Raw genomic sequence first — 17999 nt, 5'->3', positions numbered from 1 at the left:
TTTCCAGAAAAACTGCACTATTCGTTTGGGCATTCCACATCTATCTGGTCGGTGCCCAAAACATCAGATGTAACTTACCACCAGGCGGTGATTAGTTGACAGCTCTGCCCATTTCTTCACCCGAGTGTCCACAACATATGTCCTTAGGTCTGATAATACAACTATAAAGTCAATCATTGTCTTTCGGCCCAAGGTGCGCTGGTACCAAGTACACATATCAGCATCCTCGTGTTCGAACATGGTGTTAGTTATTGACATTCCGTTACTATCGCAAAATTCCAGTTAAATCTCACCGTTCGGGTTGAGATCAGGGGGGACATTCCCCCTAATCATGCCTCTCCAGGTTTCTCCATATTTTCCCAAGTGAGCATTGACTTCGCCCAGTAAGATTATGGAGTCGGTAGGCAGCACGATCGAGCACTGCACCCACCATCTCCAAGAAGGCCGAAAACTCTGAACTGCTGTTGGTACATATGCACAGACAACAGTCAGAGTTGTCCTTTCTGAGACCCGACGTCTCATTGAGGCGACCCTCTCATCCACTGGGACAAACTCAAACTGAACAGCACCCAGCCGGGATTGTGAATATCCCCGCACTCGCCCGGGGCCACTCACCAGGGGTTTCTCCAGAATAGGAGAGACCACCCCCGATCGAGAAGTTAGTGTCCATTGCCAATGCTGTGTGTGGAGGTGAGACCGACTATATTTAGTTGGTACCTTTCCACCTCCTCCACCAGTGCCGACTCCTTCCTCCCCCCAGTGAAGTGACATTCCATTTTCTAATAGCTAGTACCCATTTCCAAGGTTCAGTCCGTCTGAGGCCATCCCACTCTCTGCAATACTAGCATCGCACCCGCCCCTCACCCTTCGTCCTGCAGATGGTGGGCACAGAGGATGGCGCCACGTAGCCATTTTGGGCAGGGCTCAACCGGGTTATGTGGTTACTTGCCCACCAGGCGCTTCTCGTCAAACACCACCCCCAGGCCTGGCTCCATGGGGTTGTCCTGGTATACCTTGTCTGGGTCAGGTTCTCTGATTTTAGTATGTTTTAACCATTCATGAAGGGATGACTTTTTGGACCATTATTTGTCTGGAACCTCTGCCCAGACCTGTTAACAAAGGCAGATCCTACCAGGAGTGCAAGACTATAGGCGACATAGCACTGAGGGTCACTGGAACACACAAACCCCACCACCACGATAATGTTCCGAGTATCCAAAGTATCCAATGTCATGCAAATCCTGCTGTAAAAGAGGGCATCAATTCACACATCTCCATGTTGTGGAGAATATTAGTAATACAACCAAAAAAGCAGATAATTGGTCTCCATCAAATATCAGAGCTAGGAGTGATTTGAAACGATGGAGGGATGGGAGAGAGCCCAGCCTATGCTTAGAGGAATGGACATTCCAATACCGTGAGATAGTTTAATAACAGATCATTTTAGTAAGTTATTAGTCGTTAATTTTCTCCATATTTGTGCATAAAATATCTCAGTTGTATTGAAATCAATTTTTAGTATGTTTTGGGTGGGTACATTTGTTTTAGGAATACATTTTAGGTAATATAATGGGACCGTATGGAACATTGTTTCGATTTACAATTTCATGTTTCACTTTATGATGTGTTTATTTCCGCAGAGGAATACAATTTAGCTTTTTATCTTACTAACCATATTATAGATGTGAATGTCCTAGATTCTTAAACAGTTATCGACCTGTTCATTGAGATGTGAGTGCAGAGACATAATGTGGAGGCAAGGCAAACTAGGTTTGGAGTAGTCAGAAAAAATGTGACTTTGGTATTTATAGCATTGAATATGAAATGATAGCATCCATCGTACACCCTTGCAGGATTACATGGTCCAGACCAAGGCTCGCATCTCAGGTGAGTTCACCCGCATGAGGGCGATGCTGAATGAGGATGAGAGGGCAACTCTGGATCGCGTGGACATGAAGGGGCGCGAGCTGCTGTCCCAGATCGAGGAGAACATCGCTCATTACGAATACGAAATCAGCGAGCTCCGGACAGCAGCCACGCGCCTGCGCACTCTGCAGGAGGAGAGGGACTCGCTCACGTTCCTGCAGGTAGAGTGAGTAGGCATCACCCCACCTAGCCACCATTGACCACTGTTGCCTCCGCAGTGGCGATGTTTACGCACAAAACCAGGTACCCCTTTGAGGCTGAGTCCACCTTGGGGAGGCCCAGGACCCATTCACATAATCGTCACTGGTGTTGGTCGTGAGCAGGAATCGAACTCGTGTCACCGGGTTGGTAACGCAGTGCGCTTACCATTGCACTACCACTACCCCCACACTAACTTATACCCGCACGCACATACGAGCGCAGGTGCACACATGCACAAACACTCACTGCCAGCACGAGGCTGACTCATTACATCTCACGAAGGATCGCTCCACTGAAAAAACATTGTTCCGTGATTAAGTTCGCGTTTTACGTCGAAAACTGCCTGTACATTTAGAAAGGCGGCACATGCAAGGTATCACAAAGAACATAACGCAACTTGCATTGTCAATACAATCTATGGGCCATAGATTGTATTGAAAGAAGCCCACCAACGTGAATTTGTATGTTCTAGTAAAAATATAACTTACCACTGAATTTCCAAATAATAAATAAACGATTAACATTTTGACTTTAAACTTTCGTGACTGCAGGAATTCATATTCTTTGAGATCTGTCGGTAAAGTCACGTAGATAGAAAAATAATAATAATAATAAAAAGACATTAGTGGTTTTTGTTTTTTATTAATATTTATTTTAATTTTATTATTTTTATTTTTATTCACTTTATTTTTATTATAATATTTCTATCTACGAAACGAGTACAACGTTTTGCCAGTAATTACAACCAGCCTCATCAGGTGACCGTCAAAATTGTGGAGAAATTCTCCTGTTTTGGTCTTAGAGGAATAAATGTGATGTCATCACTGTGAGCCAATCAGGTGCGAATCCCAGAGTGGGAGAGGTGAGTTAATGTATGCATATAAATGACAATGGATCTCTTATTAGTTGGGTTATTCATAGTTAATCAAGACACATAATGCACCTACGTTATGTATGTACATTACCGACTTTTGGGCCCAAAATTGTATCAAAAGTGGGCTTCTCTGAGGTTTTTGGGCCCAAAAATTGTCCCAAAAATTCAAAACTTCTGACAAAGGTAACACGATGCAGTGGAAAATTATTTCCAATCACTGCCACTCAATGTTGAGTGACACGTACACCTCATTGCCTGTGGCAATGGTTTGAGAGGCCACACCTTGCTGATGAGAACCATCGAGTCCAAACGAGTCCACGGCTTTGTCTTGATTACAACCAACAACACTGGGATAAGCAAATGGTTGAGTGCAGCCTCATCGTGTCTACCAATCACCGTGTGGTTAATGTGGCTGGAGGTGAACTGATTCGCGTCCCCTGTCCTGTGTCTGACTCCTGCAGGTTCACCTGAAGGAGACAAACCGGTAGGGACACATGAACTCGCACAGATGTATACACGGGGTGACGCCTTGTGTGGGACATGGGCTGCGTGATGATGATGAGTGTAATATCGCTGTGTGTAATGATGCTGTGTAAGGCACTGGCTGTGATGATGCTGTGTGATGATGTTGTGTGGGATGCTGCATATGATGATGCTATGTGTGATGATGAGCTGCGTGTGATGATGAGCTGCGTGTGATGATGATGCTGTGAGTGTTGATGCTGTGTGTGATGATGCTGTGTAAGACACGGGCTGTGTGAGTCACTGCTGGTTCTGATCTTACAGGAGAGAGGCTCAGAAGGGATCTCCACCCTCATCTCCCAGCAAAACAGATATCGCATCTATCAGCACCCTGCAGGGAGCTGTGGTCAACCTGCTGGCATTCATGTGTGAGTTCCACGGACTCTTACCACCTGTGCATGTGTAATACCGTTGACGACTCTTGACGCCGGAGTTGGAGGCACACGGGTTTATTTCACAGCACAACAGTGGGCATATAACACTCGAGGGGGTATCGGCCCCCTCACCCGGCTAGCTGGGAATACACACGCTAGCTACCCTAGCCTGCCTCTTAGTCCTCCACTAACGGGCTAGGGGAGGCTATCTGGCCCGACACTGGTAAGTCGGGCCCGGTACCCGGAGTCCCAGACCTGCTCTGACAAGAGCACCGGCTCTGGCTCTCGGAACCACGCCGCTGGCTCGATCCTGTTCGGCCCTGATAAGGACGTCGAACTAGGGGAGTCCAGGGCTTCTAGCTAAGATGTCTTCAGTCTTCTCGTTAGCTTAACATTTCTCCCCGAGCCCTCTGACACATCCCCTTTTTATACTCAACCCTGTCTCTCTAACACCCCTACATCACCCCCCCCCCCCCCCCCCCCCCGCATAGCTTGCAGCCGTCCCGGCTGCCAACATACAAAAAAAACGACAATAAAAGCGCATTTACCCCCTGACCGCGCGTGTGCCTCACTATTTTTCAACAATAACAAGAACAACAACAAGAACACAACAAGAACGCAACAGCAAGAAGAGAAAACAACCCGACGCACCCCCCCCGAATAAATACGAATTCCGTAAAACAGCATACATACGATTTGCAGGGAACCCACCACACACCCAACACATGGTGAGCCCAACGCATACACATCCAATGAGCGGGGAACACACCATTCACACAACACACAATGAACACAACCTATGTACACATCTTCCGTCCTCACAACAGTCTGCGCATTTTAGCGCGCGTCCTTGCAGCGGGCCCCTCACACGGGGTAACCCCGGGTGGCGGACCGTCCTGTGGCAACAGTCCGTCTTGGGGTGAGTCCTCATCCGACGCCGCGTGACCCTTGGCATCCCCAGGAGGGGTGATCGGGCGTGAGCCCGTCACTCCTGATGCACCTGGAGGTGGCACAGCCGGCAAGGCATTAGGTGAGAGCGACGGAGACGGACCCAGTGAGTCGGCCGACCCCCCACATGTTTGGCCACGCGTGTGTGAAGTGGGGATGTGTACTGCGACGAATGGTTTTAATCTAGAGGGGTGCACGAACCACCGCCGCTTACCCCATTTGATACGCACGCACTGCGGTCGCAACACCTCAACTACCTCCACAGGGCCCCGCCACGGCCGCACCAGCTTAGAGGAGGTTGCTAATGGCACCTGGGGACAGTGCAGCCATGCCTTGTCCCCCGGCTTCCACTGCAGCATGTGCGCCCGACCCCGTCTGAGTCGCTCGTTCGCTTTCTGACGGAGGTCAGAGTTTTGTATGGCAGCATCCCGTGCCTCTGTCAATTTGGCTAAATTAAATTTCACATGGTCAGCCAATTTAGTTTTTCCCTGAGGCGCGGGGATCTGCAGCTGGGCACGAACAGGCGGGTCAGGTTCGCGGCCGTACATGAGGTAGAAGGGCGAAAATCCCGTAGCTGCGTGGGGGGCCATCCGGTACGCCGCCAATACCCCTTGAATTTGCAAGTCCCAATCGGTCTGTGAGTCCGACACCTGCTGTGACAACATTGACGTGATGGTCCGATGCAGACGCTCGACCATCCCGTCAGTCTGCGGGTGATACGGGGAGGTACGAATTTTCTTCGTGCCCAGGAGCTCACAGACTTCTTTGAGCATTTTACCGGAAAAATTTTTGCCCTGGTCGGTCAGCAGCCGCTCCGGAGCACCTTTGTCCAGGACATAACCCTGAACAAAGGCCTCCACGATGGCTGCTGCCGACTGGTTGGCAAGGGGCCAGGCCATAGGCCAGCGCGTGAAATACTCCACACCCGTCAACAAATATCTATTGCCCCTGGGTGTGACGGGGAATGGGCCCAAAATATCCAGCGCGACGAGTTCGTTAACTCTGGACACTTTGATTGACTGCAAGGGTGGGTTAGACACACGTGCTGGCGGTTTTCGTTGCGCGCACCGAGGGCATGACCCCAGTAAATCCCCGACATCCTTCGTCATGCCTGGCCAAAAAAAATCGAGTTGGAGTAAGGCGAGGGTCTTTTGGGTCCCCAGGTGTAGGAGGCGCTCATGTGCGGCCCACACCGTCTTGCCCCGCAACCCCGAAGGGACCACCAGCCGATGTCGATGGGATTTCCCGTCCCAATGCATCAGCAGACCATGCACCAATTCCCATGCGTCGCCATCACCCCTGCCCTGCCCAGCACAGCCGACGCGACGACGCAACCCGAGGAGAGAGGTATCCTCCATCTGGAGGCGCCCCCATTCATTGACGGGCAACCCCAACAGGGAATCTTTTCCCTGTTGTGCGATTGAATTAGGAACCAATGTTTCGTCGTCGCCGGCGGCCGCCAGGACCGGAACCGGTATGTCCCCTGCTGGCCTGCAACGTCCCGACCCCAGGAGGCATGCACATTCAGAGGTGGTTGGCATGCGCGACAGAGCGTCCGCATTTCTGTGGCGAACGCCCTTACGGTAGGTGGTTTCAAAATCAAAATCCTGGAGGATCTCCAACCATCGGGACAATTGTCCCGATGGCTGTTGAACTCGCAGGGCGTACTGCAGTGCCGCATGATCTGTGCGGACGGTGAAATGCCGACCGTACAGATATGGGCGATACTGTTGGATGAAATAGACAATTGCCAACAGTTCCCGACGGGTGACACAATATCTTTGCTCCGCCGGAGACAACACCCGACTGCCGTACGCAACCACCCGTTCCACGCCGTCAACCACCTGGGAAAGCACACCCCCAATACCCGTGTTGCTCGCATCGGTGTCGAGCAAAAAAGGCTTAGAAAAATCGGGGTAAATCAAGGGAGGAGCTTTTACCAGGGCGTCCCGAAGGGAGCAGAAAGCAGCCTCCTCCTCCTGACCCCAGTGGAACCGAACCCCTTTTGATGTTAAAGCGTGTAGGAGTTTCGCAATCATCGCAAAATCTGCGACGAACCGTCGGTAATACGACGCGAAGCCAATGAAACTCCTGACCTCTCCCACCGAGGTGGGAGTCGGCCAGGAGCTGACGCACTGCGTTTTGGCGGGATCGGTAGCAATACCTGAGCGCCCCACGATGTGTCCCAAATAACGCACCGAATCGCGTAACAGATGACATTTTTGGGGTTTGAATTTCAAATTAGCAGCCCGCATCTTTAGGAAAACCGCCCGCAACCTCTGGAGATGTTCGTCAAAAGTTTTACTAAAGACGATAACGTCATCCAAATAAATCAGGCACGAATCCCATTGCAATCCAGCCAAAACCAATTCCATCAAACGCTGGAAAGTTGCCGGCGCTGAGTGGAGTCCCATCGGTAACCGGTTGAATTGGAACAGGCCGTGCGGTGTACGGAAAGCAGTTTTAGGCTTTGAATCATCGTCCAGAGGAAGCTGCCAGAATCCCGAAAGTAAATCCAATGTGGAGAAGAATCGCGCTCCCGCCAAGGCGTCCAGCGATTCGTCCATCCGTGGGAGCGGGTATGCGTCGGCAACCGAAATTTTGTTAAGGCGCCGAAAATCAACGCAAAACCGCAACGAGCCATCCTGCTTTTTAACCAGGACGATCGGCGCTCCCCAAGGGCTGGTGGAAGGAGAAATTATGTCGGCGGCTAACATGTCATCAATAGCCGATTTGACATGGTCCTTTTCGGCGGGACTTAACCGAAACGGATTCTGGCGTATTGGCGCGCTGTCACCCGTATCAATATGGTGACGCAGCAGATGAGTGCAACCCAAATCGTATTTGTCCCGACTGAAAACGTCGGAAAATTCCCGCAGTAGCGTTTTAAGCTGTTGACGCTCTGAATTTGACAGGTCCGTCGATCCCGCACAAAGCGCCTCGAGCCACCCTTCATCGCTGTCCGAATGTGGTCGCGGCGCAGGGACAGCACTCACGTGATTCGCGACGGGTTCCTCACAGGGCACCGGCGTCGCGTGAGCAAGCACGGTCCCCTGCGGGACCACCACCGTCTGCGAGCCCACATTGAGGACCGCGATGAAGGGGTCTCCGTCCCCTCTTACTATGGTCTGGGCCGGAAGTAAATGAGGTCCACTAACCCCGGCCCTAGATGGCCCCAGCAGAACCCCTTGGGCCCCAATACCCTTAGCGAAGGGCCGCCGAAGTTTCAAAGGAACCAACATTTTTGCCCCCGGAGGAACGCGCACCGTTCTATCTACAAACGCCGGCACCGTTGCGAACGCCGTCCGACTCGTACCGGGGGATGGCAGAAACGCCATGCGTCGGCCCGACGGGAGCTCAATGCATCCCTGGTCGATTAATATCCTAATCGGCATTTTGGCCAGGAAGTCCGTCCCCAGCAGGCACGGAACCGCCAGCGAGGAGGAAACAAAAATCGGCCCAGACAATTTAATATCCCCGATACAAATTTGGGCTCGAATCTGTCCGATGATGCCAAGTGAGCCCCCGTTAGCAGCAAAGAATGGCACGTTAACAGGCATCAAAGGACGGCTCTGGGCAGGGAGAATATTGTAAATTAACTCCGAAATAATGGTCGCCGATGCTCCCGTATCGACCAGGATGCGCACCTCGACCCCGTCGATGTGCCCCACAACGGCCGACGACCCCGACGACGCGGCTACAACACGATGGGCCAACACGGACCACTGGCTGGGTTCAATCTGAGTACCCAGAGTGGTGCATGTTGGTGCGATGGTGCGCGATATTGGCCCCCCAATCGGTGCGGTGTATGAGTGTGTGGCGGGTGTGTGCGTGGGCCAAACATGTGAGGTGCCGCGACTCGCCGGGTTATGATGATGGAGCTTGGGAAGAGGGCCGGCGTCCCGTCGAGGTGTCGTCCCGCGCTGCCGAGGAGAGCGGCACCCCGAGGCGACATGGCCCCGGATGCCGCAGTTGTAGCAGCGCGGGAGCGCTGGTGACGACGACGGATGATCGGGATGGCTCGAGCCGCCCCGGTCCGCCCGTACTCCCGCTCCCTGCTGCCGTTGATGGTCGATGGCGCAAGATCTCCTCCACCGGGAGGGTGGCTGCGGCCACGGTACGCCCGCTCGCCGCCTTGCTGGCCTTGCGTCGTTGCGCGAGCAGGTTTGCGTGGAGGAGTCGTGCCGCTTGGAGGGAGCACATCTCCGCGTCGTCCTGTGCGACGATGACGATCTCCAAGTCGTCCGCCAGCAGGAGTATCTTCTCCGTAACCATGGCGTCGACACCTTCGTTGTCCATCCGTGGAAAGGCCGCCTTTGCCAGTGCCAGGAGGCTTGTGCGGTACGCCAGAGGCGACTCCTTTGCCCCCCGCTGGCGATCGTAGAAGAGTTGGCGACAGTCTGACGGCGGACCGTAAACTGCAGCCAGCACCTGCATCGCCGTCTGCAGCGTAGAGCGCCTCTCCTTTGGTGCCGATGTTAAAGTGGCGAGGGCGTCGCTGTCGAGGAGTGCTGGCAGCGCGCGGAGAGCCTCGGCGTCCGTCCACTTCGCCATCTCCTGGTGAGCGAGGAAGCGCCGCTGGAAGCCGCCCCAGTCGCCTTCCTCGCCCACAAATTCTTTGAGTGGAGGCAGTCGCTGATGTAGCGCAGCGGCTGCCGCAGAAGGTCGGCCTTCCTCGTTCCCCTCACCCGGCTCTGCTTCGGCGCGCACGACCGATGGCATCGCCGGTCGCACCCGTGGTGACGTCCCGTCCGTTGGCGATGACGCGGCAGGTACTGTATGCCCGCCGTTGGACGCGATGCTCAGGCCGGCCACGCCCTCAACTGCAGCTGCGGTGATGGCGGGATTTTCAAATTGGTGTTCCGCCGAAATGGCGGGAAGGCACTGTGGTCGTCGGCTTTCGTCGCCCCGTGGCGGTCCAGCAGCCCCCAGCTGAGTGATGTGGTCCAGCATGCTGGCAGCGGCGTGCAGCAGCTCCATCAGCTTGGCGTGCGCCTGCCTCAGCCCCTCTGCCGACACCTCCCCACCCTCCTGTTGCTGCGGCGTAGCCGTATCTGGCCCCGACTGCTCCGTGCTCTCTTGACCCGTCCAGGGCTCTCCGACTGCAGCGGTGTCCTCCGCCCCCGGTATCCTGACTCGAGCTGTCCGGCGCGTGTCCATGTTCGTAGATTTTTACTTCTGACACCAGATTTAATACCGTTGACGACTCTTGACGCCGGAGTTGGAGGCACACGGGTTTATTTCACAGCACAACAGTGGGCATATAACACTCGAGGGGGTATCGGCCCCCTCACCCGGCTAGCTGGGAATACACACGCTAGCTACCCTAGCCTGCCTCTTAGTCCTCCACTAACGGGCTAGGGGAGGCTATCTGGCCCGACACTGGTAAGTCGGGCCCGGTACCCGGAGTCCCAGACCTGCTCTGACAAGAGCACCGGCTCTGGCTCTCGGAACCACGCCGCTGGCTCGATCCTGTTCGGCCCTGATAAGGACGTCGAACTAGGGGAGTCCAGGGCTTCTAGCTAAGATGTCTTCAGTCTTCTCGTTAGCTTAACATTTCTCCCCGAGCCCTCTGACACATCCCCTTTTTATACTCAACCCCCGCTGAGGGGTGGGGCCCCGGGCTGCCCGGTGCGGACGTCGTTGAGAGCACCCCCCCGTGCACTCACGTAGCCCTGCCCACTGTGTTTGTTTCCCATAAGCTGCCATGCATAACGGCTCTCTCTCTAACACCCCTACACATGTGTGTTATTGTGTGTGTAATTGTGCTTGTACAAGTATGTTGTGGAGCGGTAATGCAGTGGTTAGCGCACTGCGCTATGAACCTGGCGTCCCGAGTATTATTCCTGCTCAAGGCCAATACCAGTGATGTATCATCTGAACCGGTCCTGGGCCTCCCCTAGGTCGACTCAGCCTCAATTGAGTACCTGGTGCTGTGTGTAAACATCACCACTGGGAAGACAAAGGCGGCCTGACGTGGGGCTGGCCACTTACCCCCTGGTGTGCCATGCAGGCCTTCACAGGTGCTTGCTAACAGCACTTGCCCCAAAAGTTTGTTGAAGATATACAGGGGCATCTTTGTCTTTGTAAAGTGTATAGATCTACACTGAACTTCTTTCACACCAACCGTGCTAATCGGAGGTGTATGGATGAGCGTGAGTACGGATGTCCAGTGAAGATGGAATAGTTTGTGCACTGAGCTACAAACATCGTCACCAACAGGCTATTCACGGCCATGGCTAACATCAGTGATGAGTGGATTCAGAACAAATTTTGGAGCCCTCCTAGGTACATTCAGCTTTAACGAGTACCTAGTACATCTTGTAAACATCACCACTGCAGACACAAATGCTGCCTGTAGGATTTGTACGGTTCAATGATAAAAATGCGATATCCAGACTCACACAGTTAGGATTCATAGGGTTTAGTGTTAATGCCTGAAGCTCTAAGACACAAAGGCACGTTGAGGATTCTGTGTTACAATTCAGAGGTTAATCAGACAGCCAGTCAAGGGCTTGACCTTAGTTGACCATCTAAATCATTACCTAGCCAAAAGGTAAATTACTAAAAAAACATATATTAATATACCTACACATTAAAATATAGCACGTACACAGATGGGTGCAAACAACTATTACATGAGCTCTATTAACACTACACGTGTGTATAATTGAGTAAGGATGCTATTGCTATTCTGCGTGTGAGTCTGACACACACACACGCGCTATGGCTAAGATGTTTAGGGTTCATTATTAGTGCTTGAGGCAGTGAGATACAGACACCTTGAGGATTCTTAGGGTTGAGTGTTACAACCTGAGGCTCTCAGAATCAAAGGCAACTTTAGGTTTCATTAGACAACCTGGCCAAGGCATCAGATGAGTTGCCCGTGCAAATCACTACACAGGCGACAACAAGTTAATTACAAAAGAAAACGTATCAACATATACCAATACGTTGATATAGACAGAAATCCCTTGCATGGCCTTAACAGACTGTTGCAGCAAGTGCTGTTAGCGAGCTCCTATGAAGGGGTGGGTGGTCGGCACCACGCCCGACCGCCTTTGTCTCCCCAGTGGCGATGTTTATACACAGCAGTCATCACTACACTATCACACACACACAGTGTACATAACTACACTATAACACACACACGAGTGTACATCACTACACTATCACACACACACACGAGTGTACATCACTACACTATCACACACACACGAGTGTACATCACTACACTATCACACACACACACGAGTGTACATCACTACACTATCACACACACACACGAGTGTACGTCACTACACTATCACACACACACACACGAGTGTACATCACTACACTATCACACACACGAGTGTACATCACTACACCATCACACACACACACGAGTGTACATCACTACACTATCACACACACACACGAGTGTACATCACTACACTATCACACACACACACGAGTGTACATCACTACACTATCACACACACACACACGAGTGTACATCACTACACTATCACACACACACACACGAGTGTACATCACTACACTATCACACACACACACGAGTGTACATCACTACACTATCACACACACACACGAGTGTACATCACTACACTATCACACACACACGAGTGTACATCACTACACTATCACACACACACACGAGTGTACATCACTACACTATCACACACACACGAGTGTACATCACTACACTATCACACACACACGAGTGTACATCACTACACTATCACACACACACACACGAGTGTACATCACTACACTATCACACACACACGAGTGTACATCACTACACTATCACACACACACACACGAGTGTACATCACTAGACTATCACACACACGAGCGTACATCACTACACTATCACACACACACACGCTAGTGTACATCACTACACTATCACACACACGAGTGTACATCACTACACTATCACACACACACGAATGTACATCACTACACTATCACACACACACACACACGAGTGTACATCACTACACTATCACACACACACACGAATGTACATCACTACACTATCACACACACGAGCGTACATCATACACTATCACACACACACGAATGTACATCACTACACTATCACACACACACACACACGAGTGTACATCACTACACTATCACACACACACACAGTGTACATAACTACACTATAACACACACACACACGAGTGTACATCACTACACTATCACACACACACGAGTGTACATCACTACACTATCACACACACACGAGTGTAGATCACTACACTATCACACACACACGAGTGTACGTCACTACACTATCACACACACACACACGAGTGTACATCACTACACTATCACACACACGAGTGTACATCACTACACTATCACACACACGAGTGTACATCACTACACTATCACACACACGAGTGTACATCACTACACTATCACACACACACACGAGTGTACATCACTACACTATCACACACACGAGTGTACATCACTACACTATCACAGACACACAGTGTACATCACTACACTATCACAGACACACAGTGTACATCACTACACTATCACACACACACGAGTGTACATCACTACACTATCACACACACGAGTGTACATCACTACACTATCACAGACACACAGTGTACATCACTACACTATCACACACACAAACAAATGTACATCACAACACTATCACACACACACAAACGAATGTACATCACAACACTATCACACACACACAGTGTACATCACTACACTATCACACACACAGTGTACATCACTACACTATCACACACACACACACACGAGTGTACATCACTACACTATCACACACACACACGAGTGTACATCACTACACTATCACACACACACACACACGAGTGTACATCACTACACTATCACACACACACACACACGAGTGTACATCGCTACACTATCACACACACGAGTGTACATCACTACACCATCACACACACACACGAGTGTACATCACTACACCATCACACACACACACGAGGGTACATCACTACACTATCACACACACGAGTGTACATCACTACACTATCACACACACGAATGTACATCACTACACTATCACACACACACAGGAGTGTACATCACTACACTATCACACACACACAAGAGTGTACATCACTACACTATCACACACACACACGAGTGTACATCACTACACTATCACACACACAGTGTACATCACTACACTATCACACAAACACGAGTGTACATCACTAGACTATCACACAAACACGAGTGTACATCACTACACTATCACACACACACACACACGAGTGTACATCACTACACTATCACACACACGAGTGTACATCACTACACTATCACACACACGAGTGTACATCACTACACTATCACACACACACACACGAGTGTACATCACTACACTATCACACACACACACTAGTGTACATCACTATACTATCATACACACACACGAGTGTACATCACTACACTATCATACACACACACACGAGTGGACATCACTACACTATCACACACACACATGAGTGTACATCACTACACTATCACACACACGAGTGTACATCACTACACTATCACACACACACACGAGTGTACATCACTACACTATCACACACACACACACACACGAGTGTACATCACTACACTATCACACACACACACGAGTGTACATCACTACACTATCACACACACACACACACACGAGTGTACATCACTACACTATTACACACACGAGTGTACATCACTACACTGTCACACACACACACGAGTGTACATCGCTACACTATCACACACACACGAGTGTACATCACTACACTATCACACACACACAGTGTACATCACTACACTATCACACACACACAGTGTACATCACTACACTATCACACACACACAGTGTACATCACTACACTATCACACACACAGTGTACATCACTACACTATCACACACACACACGAGTGTACATAACTACACTATCACACACACACACACGAGTGTACATGATTACACTATCACACACACGAGTGGACATCACTACACTATCACACACACACGAGTTTACATCACTACACTATCACACACACACACGAGTGTACATCACTACACTATCACACACACGAGTGTACATCACTACACTATCACACACACAGAGTGTACATCACTACACTATCTCACACACGAGTGTACATCACTACACTATCACACACACGAGTGTACATCACTACACTATCACACACACACACACACCAGTGTACATCACTACACTATCACACACACACATGAGTGTACATCACTACACTATCACACCCACCACGTGTGCTGTGTCGGCCTTCACAGGTGCTCACCAACACCACTTGCCCCTACAGCCTGTGAAAGGTGACACACGGGAGATGTTTGTGTTTGTTGTACACACACAGAGACGCTGCGGCGGTGTTGATATCCACGCTGCTGCTGCTGCTGTGATCCACTGCCTCCCACGGGCACTACCGCACAGTGGGGCTGAACGATGAATCGATTTCAAATCGAAATCGCAATTTGAAATAATGCGATTAGCAAATCGCAAAGGCTGCGATTTTTTGCGATTTCAAAAGTACTTTTACTTTCTTATTGGAATTGTTTTATTATTTATTATTAGAACTTTATTGATTTAACTTAACAATTAATTCTAGATTTGAAGCTTTCGTGACTGCAAGGATTCATACTCTTAGGTTGTTTCGGTAAAGTCACGTAGGAAAAAATAAATAAATAATACAAAATGAAAATAACTCAATTAAATCACGACGTTTCGGAGGCAACACAAGTCTCCGTCTTCAGGTGGGACCGTCACAGCTAAATTTGCTGTATCACTTTAGATTATTATATTACTATTATTTTATTTTATTAATATTAGTTAATTTTATTATTATTTTTATCATTTTTAGTTAATACTATGTTATTTTATTATTATTTTGTTAGTATTTTATTATTAAAAATATCTTATTAGTATTTTATTATTACGTTATCCATATTAATTTATTGTTATTTTATTTTAATATTATTGTTGTATTATAATTTTTTATTTTACTACTATTATTTTATTATTATTTTGGCGCTATTATTATTTTAATAGTATTTTATTTTATTATTATTACTATTTTATTATTATTTTATTATTATTATTTTATATTATTATTTTACCTACGTGACTTTACCGAAAAAACGTAACAATTGCTCTATGTTTGATCGTTCTATTTCAATTAAAACATTTTAACAAATACATGTTGGAAGCAATTAATATATTTCAAGTTTTCAGCCTTGCATTAGAATATATAGAGCAGTTCACATTTTGATGGTATCATCACATGTTTTACATCTATTACACAGTGAATATTGAACTGAAGCTCGACTTTTAAAAATGTAGATGGCGGGGCAGACAAACGCACCGCTGTACTGTACTTCTATGCTCTCGCCAGCCGCGCCGCCTGCCTTCACCAACGCGCGGTGACCGGCGTGGTGAAGTATGGTCAAATATCCCCCGCGACCCGCACGGTGTAGGGAGGCCCTCATCCAGCAGTGGATTGACAAAGCGCCCGTTACATGTCATCACACCGATAGCTACGCATTACAACGTTGTGTAACAATGCTCATTATGAAATGCTCTATTGTAGTGTACGTGCGTGTTAGTGCACGAGTGCTGTTGTTATAGTGGTGCTGTTGTTACACGGCGACTGTGATTATCGTTACTGCAGACGGACGCTCACCGACTCTGGACCCAAACTCGGCCCACAACGAACTCCAGATTTCCTCGGACCTCAGGACGGTGACGCGGACCGCTGTCTCCCAGGGTCGTCCCGATCACCCGCACCGCTTTGATGGCTGGCGACAAGCCCTGTGCTCCGAGAGCTTCTCGTCTGGTCAGCACTACTGGGAGGTGAACGTGGGGGGTGTGACGGGGTTCTGTCAGGTTGGAGTCGCGTACGGGACGATCGCACGGAAAGGGCTTGGTAAAGAGTGCGGGCTGGGACAGAACGACTCATCCTGGGTTTTATATACAAATAACAACAGCTGCTCAGTGTGGCATGGTGGTGTATCGACCTCAGTGTCGGTGAGGGATCCTCCCCGGAGAGTCGGTTGTCACCTGCACTACGAGGCGGGGCTGCTGTCGTTTTACCGCGCCGACTCCATGGAGCTGCTGCACTCCATCCACCACTCCTTTAGTCAACCGCTCTACCCCGCACTGAGTGTGTATGGTGATGGTAGCTCAGTGAGGATTCTGGATCTGAGTCGTGCGTGCTGAGAGCACGGAGTGTGAGCAGCACAGAGAAACGGGCACAACGCACAGACTCGCGCAAACAAAGACACAGATCCACCGTGTAGCCTTCACAGGCTGTTGGGGCAAGTGCTGTTAGCGAGCACCTATGAGGCCGTCCATAAATGACGTCACGCACCTAGGGGAGGGGGGCAGACATTTGTGACGATGGGGGGAGGTTGAGAAATGTGACGTCACGTCAAAATGCGCAACTTAAATATAGACAACACGTTCTACTTAGTTAAATAGACTTTTTAATAAATGTTTTCGCCTACAACATCAGAGTGCAGCGCCACATTAAATACGTACTACAATGACAATAGCTTAAAGCGATTTGACGCATGTTTTTTTTTTTTTGGGGGGGGGGGGGGGGCAGAGCTTTGTGACGTCATTTGAGGGGGGGTCTGACTTTTGTGGCGCCGTGTGACGAAGGGGGGGAAGGGTCAAAAATCGCGTGACGTCATTTATGGACAGCCCCTATTAAGGCCGGCACAGCACACTCGGGGGTGGGTGGCCAACACCACGCCCGGCCGCCTTTGTCTCCCCAGTGGTGATGTTTACACACCGTACCAGGAACTCTTTTTTCAGGCTGAGTCGACCTAGGGGAGGCCCATGACCGGTTCACCAAGACCAGTGACGATTATCGGTATCGGTCCAGGTTCTCCCCTAGGTCGACTGAGCCTCAAATGAGTACCTGCTGCGATGTGCAAACATCGCCACTGGGGAGACAAAGGCGGGTCGGGCGTGGTGCTGGTCACCGACCCCCTCGTGTGCCACAGTGCCGGCCTTCATAGGTGCTACTAGCAAACAGCACTTGCCCCTACAGTCTGTTAAAGCTACACGGGGGATAAT

General features: G+C 49.9%; 1 protein-coding gene across 1 annotated transcript in view; it reads left to right on the top strand.

The window, feature by feature from the left end:
* The window catches only part of LOC133359559 (E3 ubiquitin/ISG15 ligase TRIM25-like), a 223482-nt gene extending 206196 nt beyond the window's left edge, over nucleotides 1-17286 (top strand). Inside the window, exon 6 of the mRNA XM_061578003.1 lies at nucleotides 16588-17286. Coding sequence (XP_061433987.1) covers nucleotides 16588-17135 — 548 coding nt within the window. The 3' untranslated portion in view covers nucleotides 17136-17286. The remainder of the gene's footprint in view (nucleotides 1-16587) is intronic.
* Nucleotides 17287-17999: the final 713 nt, after the last annotated feature.

This window comes from Lethenteron reissneri, chromosome 65 (genome assembly GCF_015708825.2).
Source record: "Lethenteron reissneri isolate LAM-NWPU_2019-01 chromosome 65, ASM1570882v1, whole genome shotgun sequence".
NCBI classification, from domain to species: domain Eukaryota; kingdom Metazoa; phylum Chordata; class Hyperoartia; order Petromyzontiformes; family Petromyzontidae; genus Lethenteron; species Lethenteron reissneri.
The sequence above is the reverse complement of the archived record's forward strand: the minus strand, read 5'-3'. Positions and strand labels throughout refer to the sequence as shown.